The sequence below is a fragment of the Moesziomyces antarcticus genome (assembly GCF_000747765.1).
Source record: "Moesziomyces antarcticus DNA, scaffold: scaffold_v10013, strain JCM 10317, whole genome shotgun sequence".
Taxonomy (NCBI): domain Eukaryota; kingdom Fungi; phylum Basidiomycota; class Ustilaginomycetes; order Ustilaginales; family Ustilaginaceae; genus Moesziomyces; species Moesziomyces antarcticus.
The window spans coordinates 431,015-447,587 of record NW_014638997.1 but is presented as its reverse complement, the minus strand read 5'-3'; the positions used below and the strand labels follow the sequence as shown (position 1 = coordinate 447,587).

The 16,573-nt window shown below is 61.1% G+C and overlaps 4 protein-coding genes and 1 non-coding gene across 5 annotated transcripts; 3 read left to right on the top strand and 2 right to left on the bottom strand.

Moving 5' to 3' along the window:
- Positions 1-847: 847 nt before the first annotated feature.
- On the top strand, positions 848-6,506 carry PAN0_013d4775 (ammonium transporter MEP1; the record flags this gene model as incomplete). Its single annotated transcript, XM_014799903.1, has 3 exons — positions 848-2,431; positions 3,007-3,275; positions 3,707-6,506. 3 exons carry the CDS (start codon positions 848-850, stop codon positions 6,504-6,506), a joined length of 4,653 nt encoding a protein of 1,550 aa, XP_014655389.1.
- A 912-nt stretch (positions 6,507-7,418) lies between these two features.
- PAN0_013d4774 (kinesin-domain-containing protein) lies at positions 7,419-10,559 on the top strand (the record flags this gene model as incomplete). Its single annotated transcript, XM_014799902.1, has 1 exon — positions 7,419-10,559. The coding sequence occupies one exon, from the start codon at positions 7,419-7,421 to the stop codon at positions 10,557-10,559; it is 3,141 nt and encodes a 1,046-aa protein (XP_014655388.1).
- Positions 10,560-10,779: 220 nt separating this feature from the next.
- Positions 10,780-10,888, bottom strand: PAN0_t013c0003. Its single transcript has 2 exons — positions 10,851-10,888; positions 10,780-10,815 (listed from the first exon to the last, which is right to left on the bottom strand). It is a non-coding gene; the product is annotated as a tRNA-Leu (tRNA).
- Positions 10,889-11,496: 608 nt separating this feature from the next.
- On the top strand, positions 11,497-12,006 carry PAN0_013d4773 (uncharacterized protein; the record flags this gene model as incomplete). Its single annotated transcript, XM_014799901.1, has 1 exon — positions 11,497-12,006. One exon carries the CDS (start codon positions 11,497-11,499, stop codon positions 12,004-12,006), a length of 510 nt encoding a protein of 169 aa, XP_014655387.1.
- A 167-nt stretch (positions 12,007-12,173) lies between these two features.
- On the bottom strand, positions 12,174-16,297 carry PAN0_013c4772 (uncharacterized protein; the record flags this gene model as incomplete). The annotated part of the gene is made up of 8 exons (XM_014799900.1): positions 12,174-13,784; positions 13,879-14,535; positions 14,619-14,674; positions 14,995-15,051; positions 15,281-15,380; positions 15,438-15,541; positions 15,768-15,850; positions 15,945-16,297. 8 exons carry the CDS (start codon positions 16,295-16,297, stop codon positions 12,174-12,176), a joined length of 3,021 nt encoding a protein of 1,006 aa, XP_014655386.1.
- Positions 16,298-16,573: the final 276 nt, after the last annotated feature.

The window sequence follows — 16,573 nt, the reverse complement described above, 5'->3', positions numbered from 1 at the left end:
GTGAGAAGCTCGTAAGGTGGCGCGCGCCCGGTGAAGCTTCGAATGGATCTGTGGTTGAAAGCTAGCCGAGATGAGCGAATTGCGATTGGCTGCAAAGGCTTGGCAATCCATGGCATCAGAGATAACCATGATCTCCCCGCAGCAGCGTCCCTTCCAACTGGTGGGCAGGTTGAAAGCGGTGTGTGTGCGGCCTTGGCAGCGATTTCTTCTTTTCTTTTTTCCGCATCGGCCTCCGAGGTGGTTGTTGTTGTGGGCCCCGCGCACTTGCTTGCTTGCTTGCTTGCTTGCTTGCTTGCTCCCAAAAAAAGGCACACGAGCGAGTGTGCGTCGGATCGCTGAAAAACTCGGCTCGCGTTGGGCGAAAGGTTTGCGGCAGTTTGGCAATTTGCAAAAACAAGTTCGCCTACGGTTCCACACATTCGCCTGCATTGGGCGGCAGCGCAGCGCAGCGCATCTCAGACGCAAACGCAGCACAAGCTCCCACGAGCAACGCCAAACGCTCATCCACTCTTTCGCTCCGCACCGAGAGCCAACGAGATCCCGCTCCCATTCGAGGCGCATCTGCTATCTCGCAGCGGGGGAAAACGTCTTGCAATCGGTGAATCTTTGGCCCTTGACGCCCGCTCCTCTCCGTCGAGAATGTGAATGCATCGCGCTGGGCTCCGGCGTCGAGTCAAGCCAAGCCAACCCTGCTTTATAAGTGGACCTCCCCTTGTCCACACTCCTTTGCGCGGACCCCCTTCACCTGAACTCCTCTACCCCCCTCCCTCCCTCCCTCCCTCCCTCCCTCCATCATCCATCCGTTCGACCCGCGCGATCCCCTCTCCCCTTCGAGGAACCGCCAACCATGGTCAACATCACATACGGTGTGCTCTCGGCACCCGACGGCTCCACGTCGGGCTCGTCCAACTTTGCACCCAACGGCACCGACATTATCGTCACGTACGGTGCCGACGGCTCGAGCGTCGTCTCGTACTCGCCCGGTGACATCTCGTGGGTGCTCACCAGCACGGCGCTCGTGTGGATCATGATTCCCGGTCTCGGCTACCTCTACTCGGGTCTGGCGCGCAGGAAGAACGCGCTGCACCTGCTGCTGCTCACGCTCGCCGCGCTCGCCGTGGTCTCGTTCCAGTGGTTCTTCTGGGGCTACTCGCTCGCCTTCTCCCAGACCTCGGGCGCCTTCCTCGGCAATCTGCGCAACTTTGGCCACATGGGCGTGCTCGAACGACCCGTGCCCCAGGCCAACAACAAGGTGCCCGAGATCGTCTACTCGATCTACCAGTGCATGTTTGCCAACCTCGTGCCGGCCATCGCCATCGGCGCTGCGTGCGAGCGCGGCCGCGTGTGGCCGTTCCTCGTATTCACATTTGTGTGGACCACGCTTGTGTACGACGTGATTGCGTGCTGGGTCTGGAATCCGACGGGATGGGCGTTCAAGTGGGGCGTCCTCGACTATGCAGGCGGTGGACCCGTGGAGATCAACTCGGGTATCACCGGACTCGTCATTTCCTACTACCTCGGCCCGCGTCACGGATACGGCACGGAGCGTCTGCTGTTCAAGCCGCACAACGTGTCGCACATTGTGCTCGGCACCGTCTTCCTCTGGGTCGGATGGATCGGCTTCAACGGCGGCTCCACCTTTGCCGCCAACATCCGCGCCGCCATGGCCATCAGCACCACCAACCTCGCCGCATCCGCCGCCGGTCTCACCTGGATGTTCCTCGACTTCCGTCTGGAGCGCAAGTGGTCCGTGGTCGGATTCTGCACCGGTGCGATTGCCGGCCTGGTCGCCATCACGCCCGCTGCCGGCTTTGTCGGTCTGCCCGCCTCGGTGCTTATTGGTGTCGTTTCGGCCGCCGTGTCCAACTTTGCCACCGTGCTCAAGGGCCCCATGCGCGTCGATGATGTGATGGACATTTTCTCCGTCCACGCCCTCGCTGGCTACGTCGGCACGCTGCTCACCGGCATCTTTACGCAGGCGTCGGTGGCGAACAACGACGGCATCCTCGTCATCCCCGGTGGATGGCTCGACGGCAACTGGATCCAGCTGGCGTACCAGCTGGCGTACTGCGTTGCCGTGACGGCGTGGTGTGGCGGTGTGACGTTTGCCATCATGTTTGTGCTCGACCACACGCCGTTCATCGGGCCGTTCCGCGCGTCGGAGCTTGGCGAGATTGTGGGTATGGACGAGGACCAGTGTGGCGAGTGGGCGTACGACTATGCCTTTATCAACCGCGACCTCGAGGGCAACTACCAGCCCAACCATGGTCAGACGCTCGACATGCACGAAAAGGTCGCACATACCGTTCACGACGGTTCGCTCAGCTCACAGACCAACGAGAGCGATCAGGATACTGCTGCGCGCAGCAACCCGCAGGTGGCAGAGACCGCTTCGCACAAGGAAGAGCAGCCGACTGTCGCCGCTCCAGCTGTTCAGCAGACATGACGTCGGCCGTAGTGTCGCCTTGAATCTTGATTCAGCTCTATCCTCCCAAGGGCATGGACGGTGGGCGTGTATAGTTTTACATTGGGAAACGTTATAATTCTTTTGCCAGAACATCTTGCTACGTCTGCGTTTGTGCACGCCTGTTTTTGATTGCGATGGTGGTCGTCGTGAGGATCGGTGTTGGAGGCGCTTAACTGAGCCGCGGTGGGATTTGTTTGCAGCGGCATGAAGTGGTGGTTGCTCTAAGCGCGGGGCTCGGCAGAGAAGCGGTGTGAAACGATTGCTGTGCAGGTGTGATGCTTGCCAATCGGAGCTGCACGCTTGCTGCACCGATGGGCGGTATAGATTTTTCTGCAACGACTCGCTTGCACCACCCTGCATATGTGCTCGTGTCGGAAAGTGCCACTCTTGGGCGCGCGTCTGGCCTGAGAATGCCGAACAGCATGAAGCAGAGCTGCGTCGAATCGAAAGCGCAGTTGCGGTTACCGTAACAGCATGTGCTTATGCAACATGCTCTTTATGCCCGTCTTTTCCCACGACCTGCTGCAACTTGACTGCAGCAGTCTGTAGCACACGGCCCGAAGCCGGCTGAGGTTCGGCTTTCAGCAGCCTCCAAGTTCATCAGCTCGGGCGTCACAACTCGGCCCGCTCAACGATTCGGATGTGACAAGATCGCAGTCACCACTCAGGAACATACCGATCGACCAGCAGCTGCATCGGCTGCGCCCTCGCTTGCGTCTGCGCTATTGTTTGAAGCCGTGCAGAGCCGCAAACCCGCCATCCTCTCGTCCTCTTTCAGACATGCCTACTTTCTGGCTCTGCCGCAGTGGTAGCCTGTCGCTTGCAAGTTCAGAAGGCTTCTTGCCTTGTGGCATCGCTGTCACATTCCCGACCGTCGCTTTCATGTCTGTGCCATCTCTCGAAAGACCATGAACGATCGTCCTCTTGGCTTCATTCCTCGCGACCGCCATTCTTCATCCCACCCCCACTTGCCGCTGCGGCAGATTGAACTCCTTCCTCGTCTGCATGCGATGCTCCCACAATCGTTCTAGTTCCAGCCCATGCTTTTCGCTCACCACCCAATCACTGCTTCACACTCTCTCCTTTCTCATCAATAACGCTCAAGCTATGCCGTGCCGGACCTTTACGCTTTCTTGTCACCTGCCTTTGCCATCACTCGTTTGAACTGGCGCGATCGAGCATTGCGTAGCGCAGTGCTCCACCATGCTTCGCAGCATCGCAATCTTTCCTGTGATACAGCCGCAAGCGTCGAGGCTGTTCAACCTGTCGGCGCGCACTCGACACCATCTCGCGCCCGAACTCGGTCACGTATCGGAGATCGCCGTCGTGGTCGGCTGCGCTCTCCGATGGCTTGCGCTCCCCCGAGTCGGCTCTCGATTGTCCAGCCAGCTCCCACACGCCCATCATCTCGGTGATTCCTACGTCGGCAGCGATCTATAGCTCACAGCGCGACCAGGTATCGGCGCGAATCCGGTCGTGGCCAAGTGAGCGCGAACGCGATGTTGCATCAGCTGGCCGTGATCCGCCAAGGGGTCAAACAGCCGTCACGTCTTTCCTGCCTTCGCCTGCGTATCCCGCCTACTTGAGAGACTCGCCCTCTCCGCGCCAGCATCTGCACCAGCATCTGCACCAGCATAGGCCCAGACGAGTGCGCTCCACGGAGCACCTCACCACTCGCCACGTGCGTCTTTCCAGCCCCAAGCTCGCCCCTTTCCCGCCATGGACCTCTTCTACCCCCTTTACAGCTCACACCACCCAACGCGATACGCTCCTCCTCGACGCGATCGAGTCGCCGCGTTCGCTTACTCGAAGTCCATCTGTCAACGGCCGCTTTCCGCGGACTTCAGCATCCCCAAGCCTGCTCGATCCTCCGTTTGCATGGAGACCGCCGAGCGAGGCTTTCGCCGACACTGGTGGTGCGAGCGGCCGCACACATACCCCAACTACCCCGAGACCCGAGTCACGCGCGCTGGACACCATCATCGAGGCAGCGTACCAGGACACCTCGAAGGCGGAAACGAGCGTGTTCGGACTCGACCATTCGCGGCTATCGAGCTTCTCGAGCCTCTCGGCACCCAATCCGGGCAGTCCGGACGGCAGTTGGGCGCGAAGATCTCCACCCTACGCCATCAGTCGTTCGACTTCAAGAGCCTCGTCCCGACGTGTCGATGCGAGCCCCTCGGCGTCGACACCCACGTTCAGGCCGAAACAGCTCCTTCTGATCGGCTCGCCTCGTCGTCACTCTTCTCAGCTTGCACCAAGTCCGTCCTCGCTCTTGACGTTTGGCACTTCACATGCTCCACAATCACCGAGTTGGGGGGCAAGAGCTCTCAGGCTTGAGCCAGCACTGTCCCCACGATCCTCGCGGTCACGCCTGGAGCAAAGCTCACAGAGAGACGCCACGAATGAAGGCACCACCAAATCGCAGCATCCAGCAGCGCAGGGAAACGACGCCACAGCCTGTGGGACCTTCATCAGTGCCGCGGATCCGAAGAGCTGGGATGCTGCTTCAACCTTCCAACGTCTCGACCACATCCACGACAAGAAGAACCACGACCCACATCCAGCGCTAGCATCTGGAGGCTTTCAAGGTGTTTCCTCTGAGATGTCTCTGATACCGTCGGCGACCTCCGATCATCCCGACGAGACGCTCAAGTGCATGCATCCGCCCTCAACATCCTCTCACCGACCGATCGCGGTGACGTCCCAAATCGAGCCGGTCTCGGCTGTGCACGCCCGCACAGGTTCAGAGGTTGGAGGTGAGCGAGGCCTGCGTGCAGTCTCGCTCTCACCACGACGCTCGTCTGGCTCGGGCGAGACGCGCTCGAGCGAGACGATCGAGCTCGTACCCTGGCAGGTGGCCACGACCGATACGGCCAGTACGCGGCGATCCGAAGAGATCTTTCGACCGCTCAGCCAAGCGCTCACCATGAGTCGGAGCGGTGCCGGCTCCTCACGCGACACCATCGGCTCCGTCCACCTCCGTCGCCTGAACAGAGACGATGCGACGCCGGCATTGTCACCACTGCAAACGCCACTCAAAGCCGAATCGCACTTTCGATGGAGCACCATCGACGCTGATCGTAGGACGGCTCTGGGCGATCTAGTCGTGAGAGAGGCGAGTGATTGTGTGGAGCTGGGAATAGCCGCGTCCGCACCTGTGCAAGAAAGGGCCAAGTCAAGAGGGGAAGATTGGATTGCAGGACCTCCAGGAACGGTGGGAAGACTGTTGCTCGAGCTTCAAGGGTCGACCCTCGCTGCTGCGCAAAGTAGCGATGGCAACGCACCAGGCTTTGCTGTTGCTGGGAGTGCTCGGACACGCAACGAGCCGCGCGGCGTTGTTCATCATCGAAGCACCACTGTAGCAGGTCCACTGATTCTTCCACGGCAGTCCTCAATTCGGCGGCGCCACCTAAGCGTCCAGCTGGACCAGCCTCATCGCTCGACACTGGGCGAACAAGTGCTCCCACTACCTGCACTCGCACTCCCTCCCGACAGCCCCAACACCGAAGCTGCTTTGACCAAACGCAGTCGGCTGGGCAATTTTCACCACACCCGCTGGGGCAGGTACACTCTGCAGGCGGTGCTGCTTTTCTACCAGGCGGGGTTTTTCACATTCGAAGCCGCCCGACTCTGGCACTCGCTCAGCCCCGCAATCCCACTGGTGGCGGCGGGGATGTTTCTCGTGCTCGACCTGCTGATGGTGCAGATGCGCACGTTTCAAGCCATGCGCGCAAGACTCTTTGTCTGGCTAGCTTGTGGTGCCGTGCCCACTTTGGGGTATTGTGCGGCCGTGTGCGCTGTCGATGTCGCCCTCCTCGCCTCTAACGATCAGGAAACAGAGGATGGGATCCATTTTCACCCCGGTTCCAGCGGAGGTACGCTGGCGGATGTGCTGCAAGACGTACCCGTGACCGCGGTGCTGTTTGTCGTCGGAGCACTCGCTGCATTGATCGTCTTGGCGGGCCTAGTTGTAGTTGGAGTGGTTGCGCGGAGGAGGCGCCGAGAGCAGCACGAGCCACCCGTCTCGGCTGAATGATCTCCTTCGCCTCACACGGTTCTTGCCTGTACTCATACCGCACCCGTATACCCTTACCCCATCGCTCTTTTTGATCGTGCGCGCCCGCGTGAAACACCCTGCCTTCTTGGTGTGGTTCAGAGAATCGCCTTGGAAAGATTCTGTGCCGTCTCTTCGTGCAATCTTGCCAAGAGCGAGCGCTGCAAGGCTACTTGCCCTGATGTGCTTTCTCACTCGCTTGGAAGAACAAACCTCGTTGCAAGGCCATCCCTACCCACGTTCCTTCTTTGTAATCTTCGTGCACCCATCTACCCCCGCATATTCGCTCTGCGTTGCCGGAAGGCGGCCTGGCCTAAAAAGCCGTTGCCATTTGGTTGACAAAGTGACATATGGGGCGAGGTGAGCTGTCAGCCGACCAAGCCGCTGAGGCCCACCATTTTTGGTGGACTCTTCGTCCCGGCACAATGCCACATAGCGGTCTGCAAAGGCGTCTGCTCCGGACGGCGGAGAGGGACCCGGAAAGGCAGCGTGTCGAGTTGTGCCAACCACGGCGCACAAAATTTATAATTGTTAGGTCGAAAAATGGCTTGGGAGGGCGAGCGTCACGTGAGGCAGCGGGTTGGAGTTCAGGCACACGCGTGTTGTGCAGCCGCAAAAGTGTTGGTCTCTGCTGCTGCACTGCGGGCGGCGAAAGCTCGTCTGTGCCTCCGTGCGCCGCCTCCTCCTTGTCATTGTGCCAACATCTGCATCTGCATCTGCATCGCTGCGGCGCAGCATTCACACTCACGGTCCTTTTCATCAGCGGTGCTGCAGACATCCGCCTTCATTTCATTCCCTTTCATTCGAGTCCCTGCCGCAGCAACCCGCACGCAGACGCTGTGGGCATTGGCGCAGGTGCTCACGTCTCGCCTTGGCTTGTCAGGCGCCTTCCTCATGTCACCGGCCGTAACGCGCGCGACAGCAGCCAGCGCGCATCAATCTCAACCGCTCACCAGCGACGATCAGACTTCGGCAGCCGCAGCTAGAGAGCCATTCGTGCCCAAGCGCAAGCCTTCAAAGCCAGCCCCGTACGCCTACCTCGTGACCGAAGCCAGCAACAGCGTAGACTCGCTTCCCATCCGGGACTCCAGCACCAAACCCGGCGGACTGGGAGCGAACTTTGTCGTTCCGGCCCGACCCGCATCGGCACTCGAGACCGCTTCGTACACAGCACCGTTCAGTCCGGCTCATCAGCAACCCACTCGGACCCCGCAGGTCTCGCATCCCGCCGCTGCTCGGACGCTTCGATCCGCATCCCGTAATCTCGCTCCAATCGAAACACACACGGCCACCGCCAGCGCACCCGTCTCGGCAGCTGCAACGCCTCGTCTCAAGGCCGAGCCCGCTTTCTCGAGAAACCCTTTCGCACTCGAGGAACCCGCATCGAGGCCGAGATCGCTCACACCGTCGGTCATGGCAGGACGATCTGCTGCGGCTCAGCCAGCTGCGCCCTCCACACCCCGAATCAAGGCAGCCGTGTCGGCCGATGTGGCGGCTCGCATCCGCTCGCCACGAAAGCACGCCTCCGTCTCGGCGCTCAGAGCAACTGCGGCGTCCGAACAGCGTCAACCCATCTCGTCGCGCTCGGCTCTGGCTCAGGCGCAGACACAGCTGACAATAGATGCTGAGAGCCTCGCAGAGGCCTACGCCCACTCGTCATCCACCTGGCAGACCAGCGGCGATACGAGCAACGACGGCGAGCACGCAGGAGACTCTTCGTTCGTCTATGATGCGGATGCCGATGCGCCTGCCGAGGCAGGTGGGCAGGAGACCGTCCAGGTACATGTGCGACTGCGGCCGCCAAAGCGCGGCGAGGAATGCGCGTGGGTCGCCAATCCCTACTCGGGCACCGTCGCACTCGAAGCATCGATCGCAAGCGGACGCACGCAGAGCGCCAACCTCGGGCCATTCACATTCGACGGCATCCAGACCGGCTCTGCCAATCGTCCCGTATACATCTCGGTTGCGCGACCGCTGGTTCGTGCGGCGCTGGACGGCTACGACGCGGTAGTCTTTGCCTACGGTCAGACCGCGTCCGGCAAGACCTTCACGCTTTCGGGCGACGAACGGGGCCAGGAGGCGGGCATCATCCCGCGCGCGGTGCGCGACATCTTCCGCGGCATCCAGCAGAGCTCGGCGCGGCGCGAGTACCTGCTGCGCGCGAGCTATCTCGAGATCTGGAACGAGGTGGTCAAAGACCTTCTCGAACCGAGCAATGTGCCGCAGGTGCGCGACGACAAGCGCCGTCGCGGCGGCAAGGGCACCACCGTGCAGCCGCTGCGCGAGGAGATCGTGACGAGCCCGGCGCAGGTGCGCGAGCTGCTCGCGCGCGGCCAGGCGAACCGCCACGTGGGCGCGACCGACTGGAACGAACGCAGCTCGCGCTCGCACACGTGCTTCAAGATGACCATCGAGTCGTGGGAGCGCGACACGGCCTCGTCGCCCGCGCCCGGCGAGGGCGCAAGCAAGCTCGGCAAAAAGGTGACCGTGTCCGAGCTGTGTCTGATCGACCTGGCGGGTTCGGAGAAGTACGTATCGCAAGGCTCGGATCGGCGCGCCGAGGGTGCGCACATCAACAAGTCGCTCCTCACGCTCGGCAAGGTCATTTATGCGCTCTCAGAAAAGGGCACCACCGCCGCCGCGGCGGGCACGCACATTCCGTACCGCGACTCGAAGCTCACGCGCATCCTGCAGAACTCGCTCTCGGGCAATGCGCGTGTGGCGGTGGTGTGCACCATCAACCCGAATCCGAGCGCGGTCGACGAGAGCCTCTCGACGCTCAACTTTGCCAAGCGCATCAAGAAGGTCGGTCTGCACGCGCGTCGCAACGAGGTGGATGGCAGCATGGGCGGGCTGGGCGCCGAGGCGCAGGCGCTCATCCTGCGCTACCAGACCGAAGCCGATGCGCTGCGCAAGATGGTGCAGGAGCTCGAGAGGCAGGGCGCCGCACAGGTGCAGGAGGTGGCCGCCGTCGACGACGAGCGCATCCGCGAACTCCAGGAGCGACTCGACGTGATTGGCTCGCTCGTCGTGCGTGGCGGGCGTGCACACGATGGCGAGCCCAGCACCATCGGCACCGACTCGGGCGATGAGCAAGACGACGAGCCCGGCCAGCTGCGCACGCCGTCCGGAAGCTCGACGCTCTCGACTGCTCGCTCAGCAGGCCTGTCCACGCCGGCAACGTCGCGCAGCGCATCGCAATCGTCGTGCACTACTGCGGGTGCCTCCGCGTACGCGCGGCCCGTCTCGCCCGTCAAGCGCTCGTCGGCGGTAGTGGCGAGCTACGTATTTGGTTTTGACGATCCGCCGCACATCCTGGCCGAGAAGCTCTTCCTGGCGAACCGCAAGATCGAAGCTCTCTCGCGCAAGCTCGCCTCGCGGCCATCTTTGCCGTCGTCGTCCGAGGCGCAGGTGGAGCTAGTGGCTCGGCAGCAGCAGCAGATTCGGGAGCTGGAGGCCGTGTGCGAAGCGCAGGCGCAGGATGCCCCGCCCAAGATCCGCGAAGATGTGGAGCGCGAGTTCGCCGCGCGTCTGGCCGAGCTCGAGCGCAAGCTCGAGGAGAAGGACAGTTTCATCGCCGAGATTCAGGCCGAGAGCGATCGGCTGCGCAGGGCGAATGCGCAGCTGATGGAGCTGGCGCACCAGCAGACGCGCGACATGGTCGAGAACCTCGCCAGCCCCCAGCGCAAGCCATCGCCCCTCAAGACGGCCGATACCAATGCACGTCGCCGTCCACTCGACAGCCCGACCAAATCGCGACCGAGACCCATGAGCCTGTTCAATCCCACGTCGAGCGAGCTTGCGGGTGCGTTCGCCGTCGACACCGAGACGAAAAAGTCGACGCCGCCCGCAGCACACAACCGCCGCTCCATCAGCAACGACTACACACTGCTCAAGCTCGGCACCCAGCATATCGAGCACGAGATCGACCAGCGCTCCGCCACCATCCCGGCCTCCGAGACTTTTGCTGCGCTTCCCGGCCAATCGCTCGCCGCACTGGTCAAGGCGTCCGTGGGGCCTACCATCGAGGAGTGATTCCCAACGCCCACACCGACGACCATTCTTTTAGACCTTATCGTTGACTCGCATACCTACACTAGAGCAATTGCACACATACAAATCGATACCTTGTCCCATTATCGATGCTTGTATGTCCGTCCAGGATGTGGTGCTTCTGATCGACTTTTTGTCGTAGCAAAGGAAAGCAAACGAAAACGAAAAAAGGCATAAAAAGTCGAGGAAAAATGCGAAAAAATGACTAGTCTGGGATTCGAACCCAGGAATCCTGGTGTGAACATCTTCAGGTCCGTGCAGAACCTTAGTCGTCCTAAAACCAGTGTGTTAGGCCACTTCACCAACCAGCCAGTGTATCACCGGTCGCTCCGAATTTAGCGTTCATATCCCCTTTGCTTCTTCTCGGATTTTCGGGTACCGGCCACCGCATCCGCATCCGTCTTGGCGGGTGCGGAAATTGCGCTCGAATAATGCAGGCACACCGGCCCGTTGCCAGGTGGAGGCTGAATTGGCGGCTGAGTTGAGTTGAGTTGGCGATGCTGAGCTGGGCCACTGGTTGACCGACTACCACCATCCTGGCCGCCTGACGATGCGATTGCAACCACGCACTCCGCTTGCGTCTACAAACAGAATCGAAAGCTCGGTCTAGGCCATTCCAAGCGCTGTTGGTCGGTCGAGGTCTCGATCGTAGCCCCTGGGGTCCTCTTTCGGTCTTGTTTGCACGCCGACCACGCAGCTTGACCGACAACGTCCGCCGTCCGCGCGCTCCGATCGTCGAGCCTCCGACTTTTCAACCTCGGACGGTGATCAAGATCGCCGACGTCGACATCCGCTCGACAGCCGCACAGCCGCCAATCACGAGCGACTACGGATCGAAGATCGGATTTGAGCCAGGGGCCCGTCTCGGTCAACTAGGCCCAACACCGCACCGACTCGCACCCTGCGCCCTCGAGTCGACATGTACTACCGCCTGCTGACGGCGTCGTTTGTGGTGGCGGTGGCTATCCTCGTCTACCGCAATCGTGCCTTCTTTCTGAGCCTCGTTCCGGACGCCATGGCATCGCGCCTGCCAGCCGCACTCCAAGCGTCCGTATCCACCGCACCGGGGCTGCCCTTCCACACGCCGTCGTCGGGCGTGTTTGGCAGATGGTTCGGTTCGCGCCGTTACACCGCCGTGCCTGGATTTGACTGGTCCGCCAACGCTGCCAACGGCCTCTCGAGCACGCTCTTCGACATCTCTGCGAACCTCGAGGACGATGCGCGTAGCGGCCTCGATCCATCGGGCGCACAGGATGTGCAGACTATCATGCAGACCCAGGGCGTGTCCTTTGACCAGGCTCGCCTCATCAGGCACAAGCAGATCCTTGTTCAGAACAACATCGACCCCAACACGGGCCTTCCGCTCGATTCCAAGGCCGTCACCAGTCTCGGCGGCCGCATCCCAGGCCCGTCCAGAGGCCTCCGATAGCATCCTCCACGCTTACTCCCCGGACAATACAACAGTGAAGCTCAGACGCAAGGACCGACTGGCAAGGGTGACTGGGATGGACAGAGTGATTACGATGATCTTGCGTACAAATACAGGAATGAACATGTGAACGGAGCATGGACAATTTTGATGGGGAAGCCACGAAGCTAGAAAGCAAGGGCGGGGGCGGTGCGGGCTGGGCTTTGATGGATCTGATCTGAGAAGGTGCTTCTTCTTCGGCACCATCCTTCGAGATCGATGCCATCCTCTTCTGTCTCTGACGTGACGGCCTCGGGTACGTCTGGCACCTGCGCCGATCTCGAGTCGCGCCTGCCGGCGTCCATTGTGGGTCTTCTGAACGGCGTCAGGTTGAACACGGGTGCAGCCGCGCGCTGGACGAACGAGTCGCGGCGAGCGGGGCTCAGCAGTGCCAGGTCGTCCTGCGACTCTCTGCGCCACGACCCGAAGCGCAGGGGGATCCACTCGCCCGAGCCGTCGGACGCCAGGCTGTCGTGGCGCACCGAGTATCCGCGCGCAAACAGCTCATCGCCCACCTCGCATGGGTCGATGCCGTCGTCAACCGAATCCGCTAGCGATGTTTCGCGCGAGTGTCCCTGCGGGATCGTCGGCATCATCCTCGCTGCCCCCGCGGAGAACGACCCCGCGTGAGAAAGACTGCCGACACCCGAGGACCTTCGTCGACCCATCTGCCAGATCGACGTCGTCTCGGGTCTTCGGCGAAGCGACGTGGCTCGTCCTAGCGATGCTGTGCCCAGCACTACGTTTCGAACCGGTACGGGCCGCTGCGGTGCGCTGGGCTGCAGCTCAAACCGAGCCGGCTCGCCGCGCACCGACGTGCCCGTAGTCGACGGACGCCGGGTCTTGACCCTTGGCAGCGTGCCGAATCGGCCCTGTCCCAGCTCCTCCTGACCCTCGGAAGGCGCTTGGCCGTGCCGCGCGGGTCGGCGCACGGGGGGCGCGTACGAGCTGCTGCTCACCACGGACGGACCTCTTGACCTCGGATCGTACGAGCTCTCGTGGTCCGCCGGAAATCGCGAGTAGGCCGATTCGGCATACGAGCCCACGCCGTCGTCGGACGCATCGACAAAGACGTGCTCGAGCAGCAGACTGTCGCGCTGGTGCACAGGCTTCGAGATGGCGCGTGGCCAGGTAGATTGGCTCGCCGTCCTGCTGTGTCCGGAGCTCGCCGGCGCGTGTGGACGCGGACGATGATTGATGCTGCTCTGCCACGACGCCCGGCTGGCTGCGGACTGCAACGTCCTCTCCCACTCGCTCTCCTCGTCGTGCGAAGGTACCTTGGCGGTCAAACTCCCACTTGACGGCGAAGAAAAAAGCGTGCGCACCGACTCGCGCGACGAGGTGCCCTTGAGTCGACACCCTTCTCTCCGCCCGTGGCTTCCCGACCTCCTAGCGGGAAGCTCCGACATACCCATCTCGGGCGACGTTGCCGGGGTCGAAGAGAACGTCGAGGTGAACGAAGACGCCGACGATGGCGGCGAGAGCGAGTCCATCGCCATACCGCTGAACCGATCCGCCAGTGTCTCCAGCGGCTCGTCGGTGCCTTTGGACCGCGCGCGCGGAAACGTGCTGAAGCGCGGCGCCGCCTCGACCGCCGGCGAGCTCGACTCGCGCGCAAACGGGATGATCTTCATCAAGATGCGCGAGCGCCTCTTCTTCGACGAGTCGCTCGACGCATTGGACCGGATCGATGCGTCGTTGTAGCTGCTCACGCTCGTGCGGGCAGCTTTGCCAGCCAACTGTGAACCTGACTGAGACATTTTCTACACGCCCACCAAAACCCCAAAGTCAGTCTCTTACTCGATCGCTACGACTGTGAAAGGGGATGCTTACTAACCCGCTGAGTTTATCTTGGCTCTGCTTGGGTGCCGGTGCGAGAACGATGGATTCAGAGTAGACGGACTTGTCCGATTCCATCGACTGCTTGGTGGTCAGCGAGACGGACGATCCGCGCGGTGGGATCTTGGTGGTCTCGAAGCCCGGTGTCGAGGGGGGCAGCGAAGACTCTTCGTCCGACGATGCCAGCAGCTCGCGAATATCGCCGTCCTGCTCCTCACCACTCGGCTGTAGTGTCGCTTCGGAGTCCGGGTAGACAAGCAGCGTGCTTCTGGAAAAGTGGGTCTGCGAATAGTGCAGATCGTCAAAGCGCGACTGTTCCGAGCTGACACTAGAGGCTGCGGTGCTGGTGAGTGCACGACGGAACGCCGGTCGCTGTGGGAACGTTGTCGACACAGGCGAGCCAGGAAGGCTGTTGACGCCGTACTGGTGGGGATGGATGCTGTTGGATCGCGAGCGCGAGGGGCGCAGGAAGCTCTCGGGCACCGTGAGCGACTGCTTGCTCGAGCCCGGCTGCGAGTGGAAGTAGGCGTCGTCGGTACTGGTGCGGATGGCGGATGGGAGTGGGGCAGAAAGGATCGAGATGTGGGACATGGTGAAAGAGAGGCAACACAGTAGCCGCCTAATAACGTGCACGAGGATGGAGAGTCGAGGCTGGGCACGGAGCAGGAATGGCCGAGAGGACAAGGTTGGGGAATCCGGATCGAGCCAAGGGATGGCCACAGATGATGGCCGACCTTTTTATGGATTCCGTCGGTCTCGCTATGCGAGACAGGCCACGCTGCAGCCTCGGCTACGAGGTGTCAGAAGCAGGAACACGCAGGCCCCGACCGTCAGGAACCGAGTCGGCTTCCGGACAATCCTACACTACGCAGAGAGAGAGAGGGAGAGAGAGAGAGATGCAGGGCCCAGCAAACCAGGGCGCGGTCTCTAGACAATAGAAACGGGATGGCCATCGGACAGTCATTGCCGTCGGTCTTTGCGCGAGACGTCTGCAAGGGCTCGCCGGATCCAAATCAGGGGTGCGTCGGCCAAGCTGAAACAGCGCACGAGGCTCGGAGACCGCTCCGTTCTGGATGGGGCGGCATGAACCTTGCCACGGTCTGCTTGTACCACACGTCCATCGAGCGCCCATTTCGTCGCAGAAGAGCGCCACCAGACTCGTCAAGGCTGTCGAAATCGGTCAGTCGGTGTGTGGCAGCTCAGCACTGGCGAGTCGCCGACGTGAGAAGCGCTGGCGGACAACCAAACAAAAACCCAACTTGGCCCCCGACCGCCGCTGTCTCGACCTTTTTTTTTTTTTCTTTTTTTCTTTTTCTTTTTTTTTTTTTCCTGATTTTTGTTTTTAATTCAAGCTCCTCCTCGTGCTCGCTGGTTCCCCAACCGGTAGCAAAGCAACCTCTTCCATCGCCGTCGACTCCGCGCTTCGGACTTGCGCAAGTCCAGGCCTCGTCTTCGGCGTCCGACAGCCCGACTTGACCGAGTGATGACCGGAGACACTACCCAGTACACGTGTACGTCGCCGGCAAGTGAAGCACCACGGAGTCTCGTCCTACCATGGCACTGCTGGGCCCCGCATCGGTACGAGCATGGCGAGGATACTCGATTTGTTTGGACATGGAAGTATCGCCTCCAGACGAGGAATGCGCTTTCATGCGGGCTACACCCAAGTGTGAATGCTATGGTGGGAAATACTCGTGACACGGCTCATTGTGTTGCGAGGCTCATTGTGCTGCGGAAGGGGGTGTCATTGTCATCCACAGTTTTTCCCTGATCCATGCGACTGTACTACATGACCAGGTTCGGATTCCGATGCGACAATTGTGACGATAGAGAGGGAAGTGTTTGCATGAACCGCACTTGGGACACCCGCACTTGGGACATACAGGCAGCGGGGTACTGTAGCATGCAAGCCGCTGCACGCTGATGCACCCGCTGGGAGGAAGTGACCAGCCCGAGCGATGTCGATCTGAGACACTGCAATGCAGGCCAGCCCGGACTGCGAGCATATGCACCTTCGCGACACCTCATCTGACACATGGGCACCCCTCAAAATGCGATACGCGCTACCCATGTGAGTCTCTTGATCTGGAGCAGCCAGCTCATCAGTTGACTGAGCGATGAGAACTTGGATCAATGCTGCTACCATCGTCGATGGTCGGTGCTCATCTTTGACCTTGAAACAAAACGGACTAGTGACGATGGTGAACCACTTTGGCCGAGCTGGAAGAGCTCCGACCGAGGATCGGAGGATCGGTGAGCGAGAGGTGCGGGTGGTGGAGCGGGCGATGACGGAGTTGAGCCCAGCACCGATGGCACCGGGCAAGGATGGCCGTGATGAGTGTGGGTCGTGAGAAGCAAAGTCGGCAGCGACCAGGATCTTCCCGATGCGGAAGATGTTACTCCTGCCAATCATCGTCGGACTGTCAAAAAGCGCAGCTCGTCAGCCGCTCACACAGCGCGACCCACGCGGGCGGACTGTCAAAATCTTTTCGCCAGAAAAACAAAAATAGCTTTTTCAAAAAAGGAGAACTTGCAGCGCAACCATGGTTGCGAGTTAGAGAGCTCGATGGCAGCATGGTCCAATGCTAGGAGCCCGATGATCGTCGCAGCTCTGTGCGGATCGATTACGGCTCAGAATAGGACTCGAACAACGGCGGACTTGAGCAGGTGGACCATGCCAAGGTCAAGG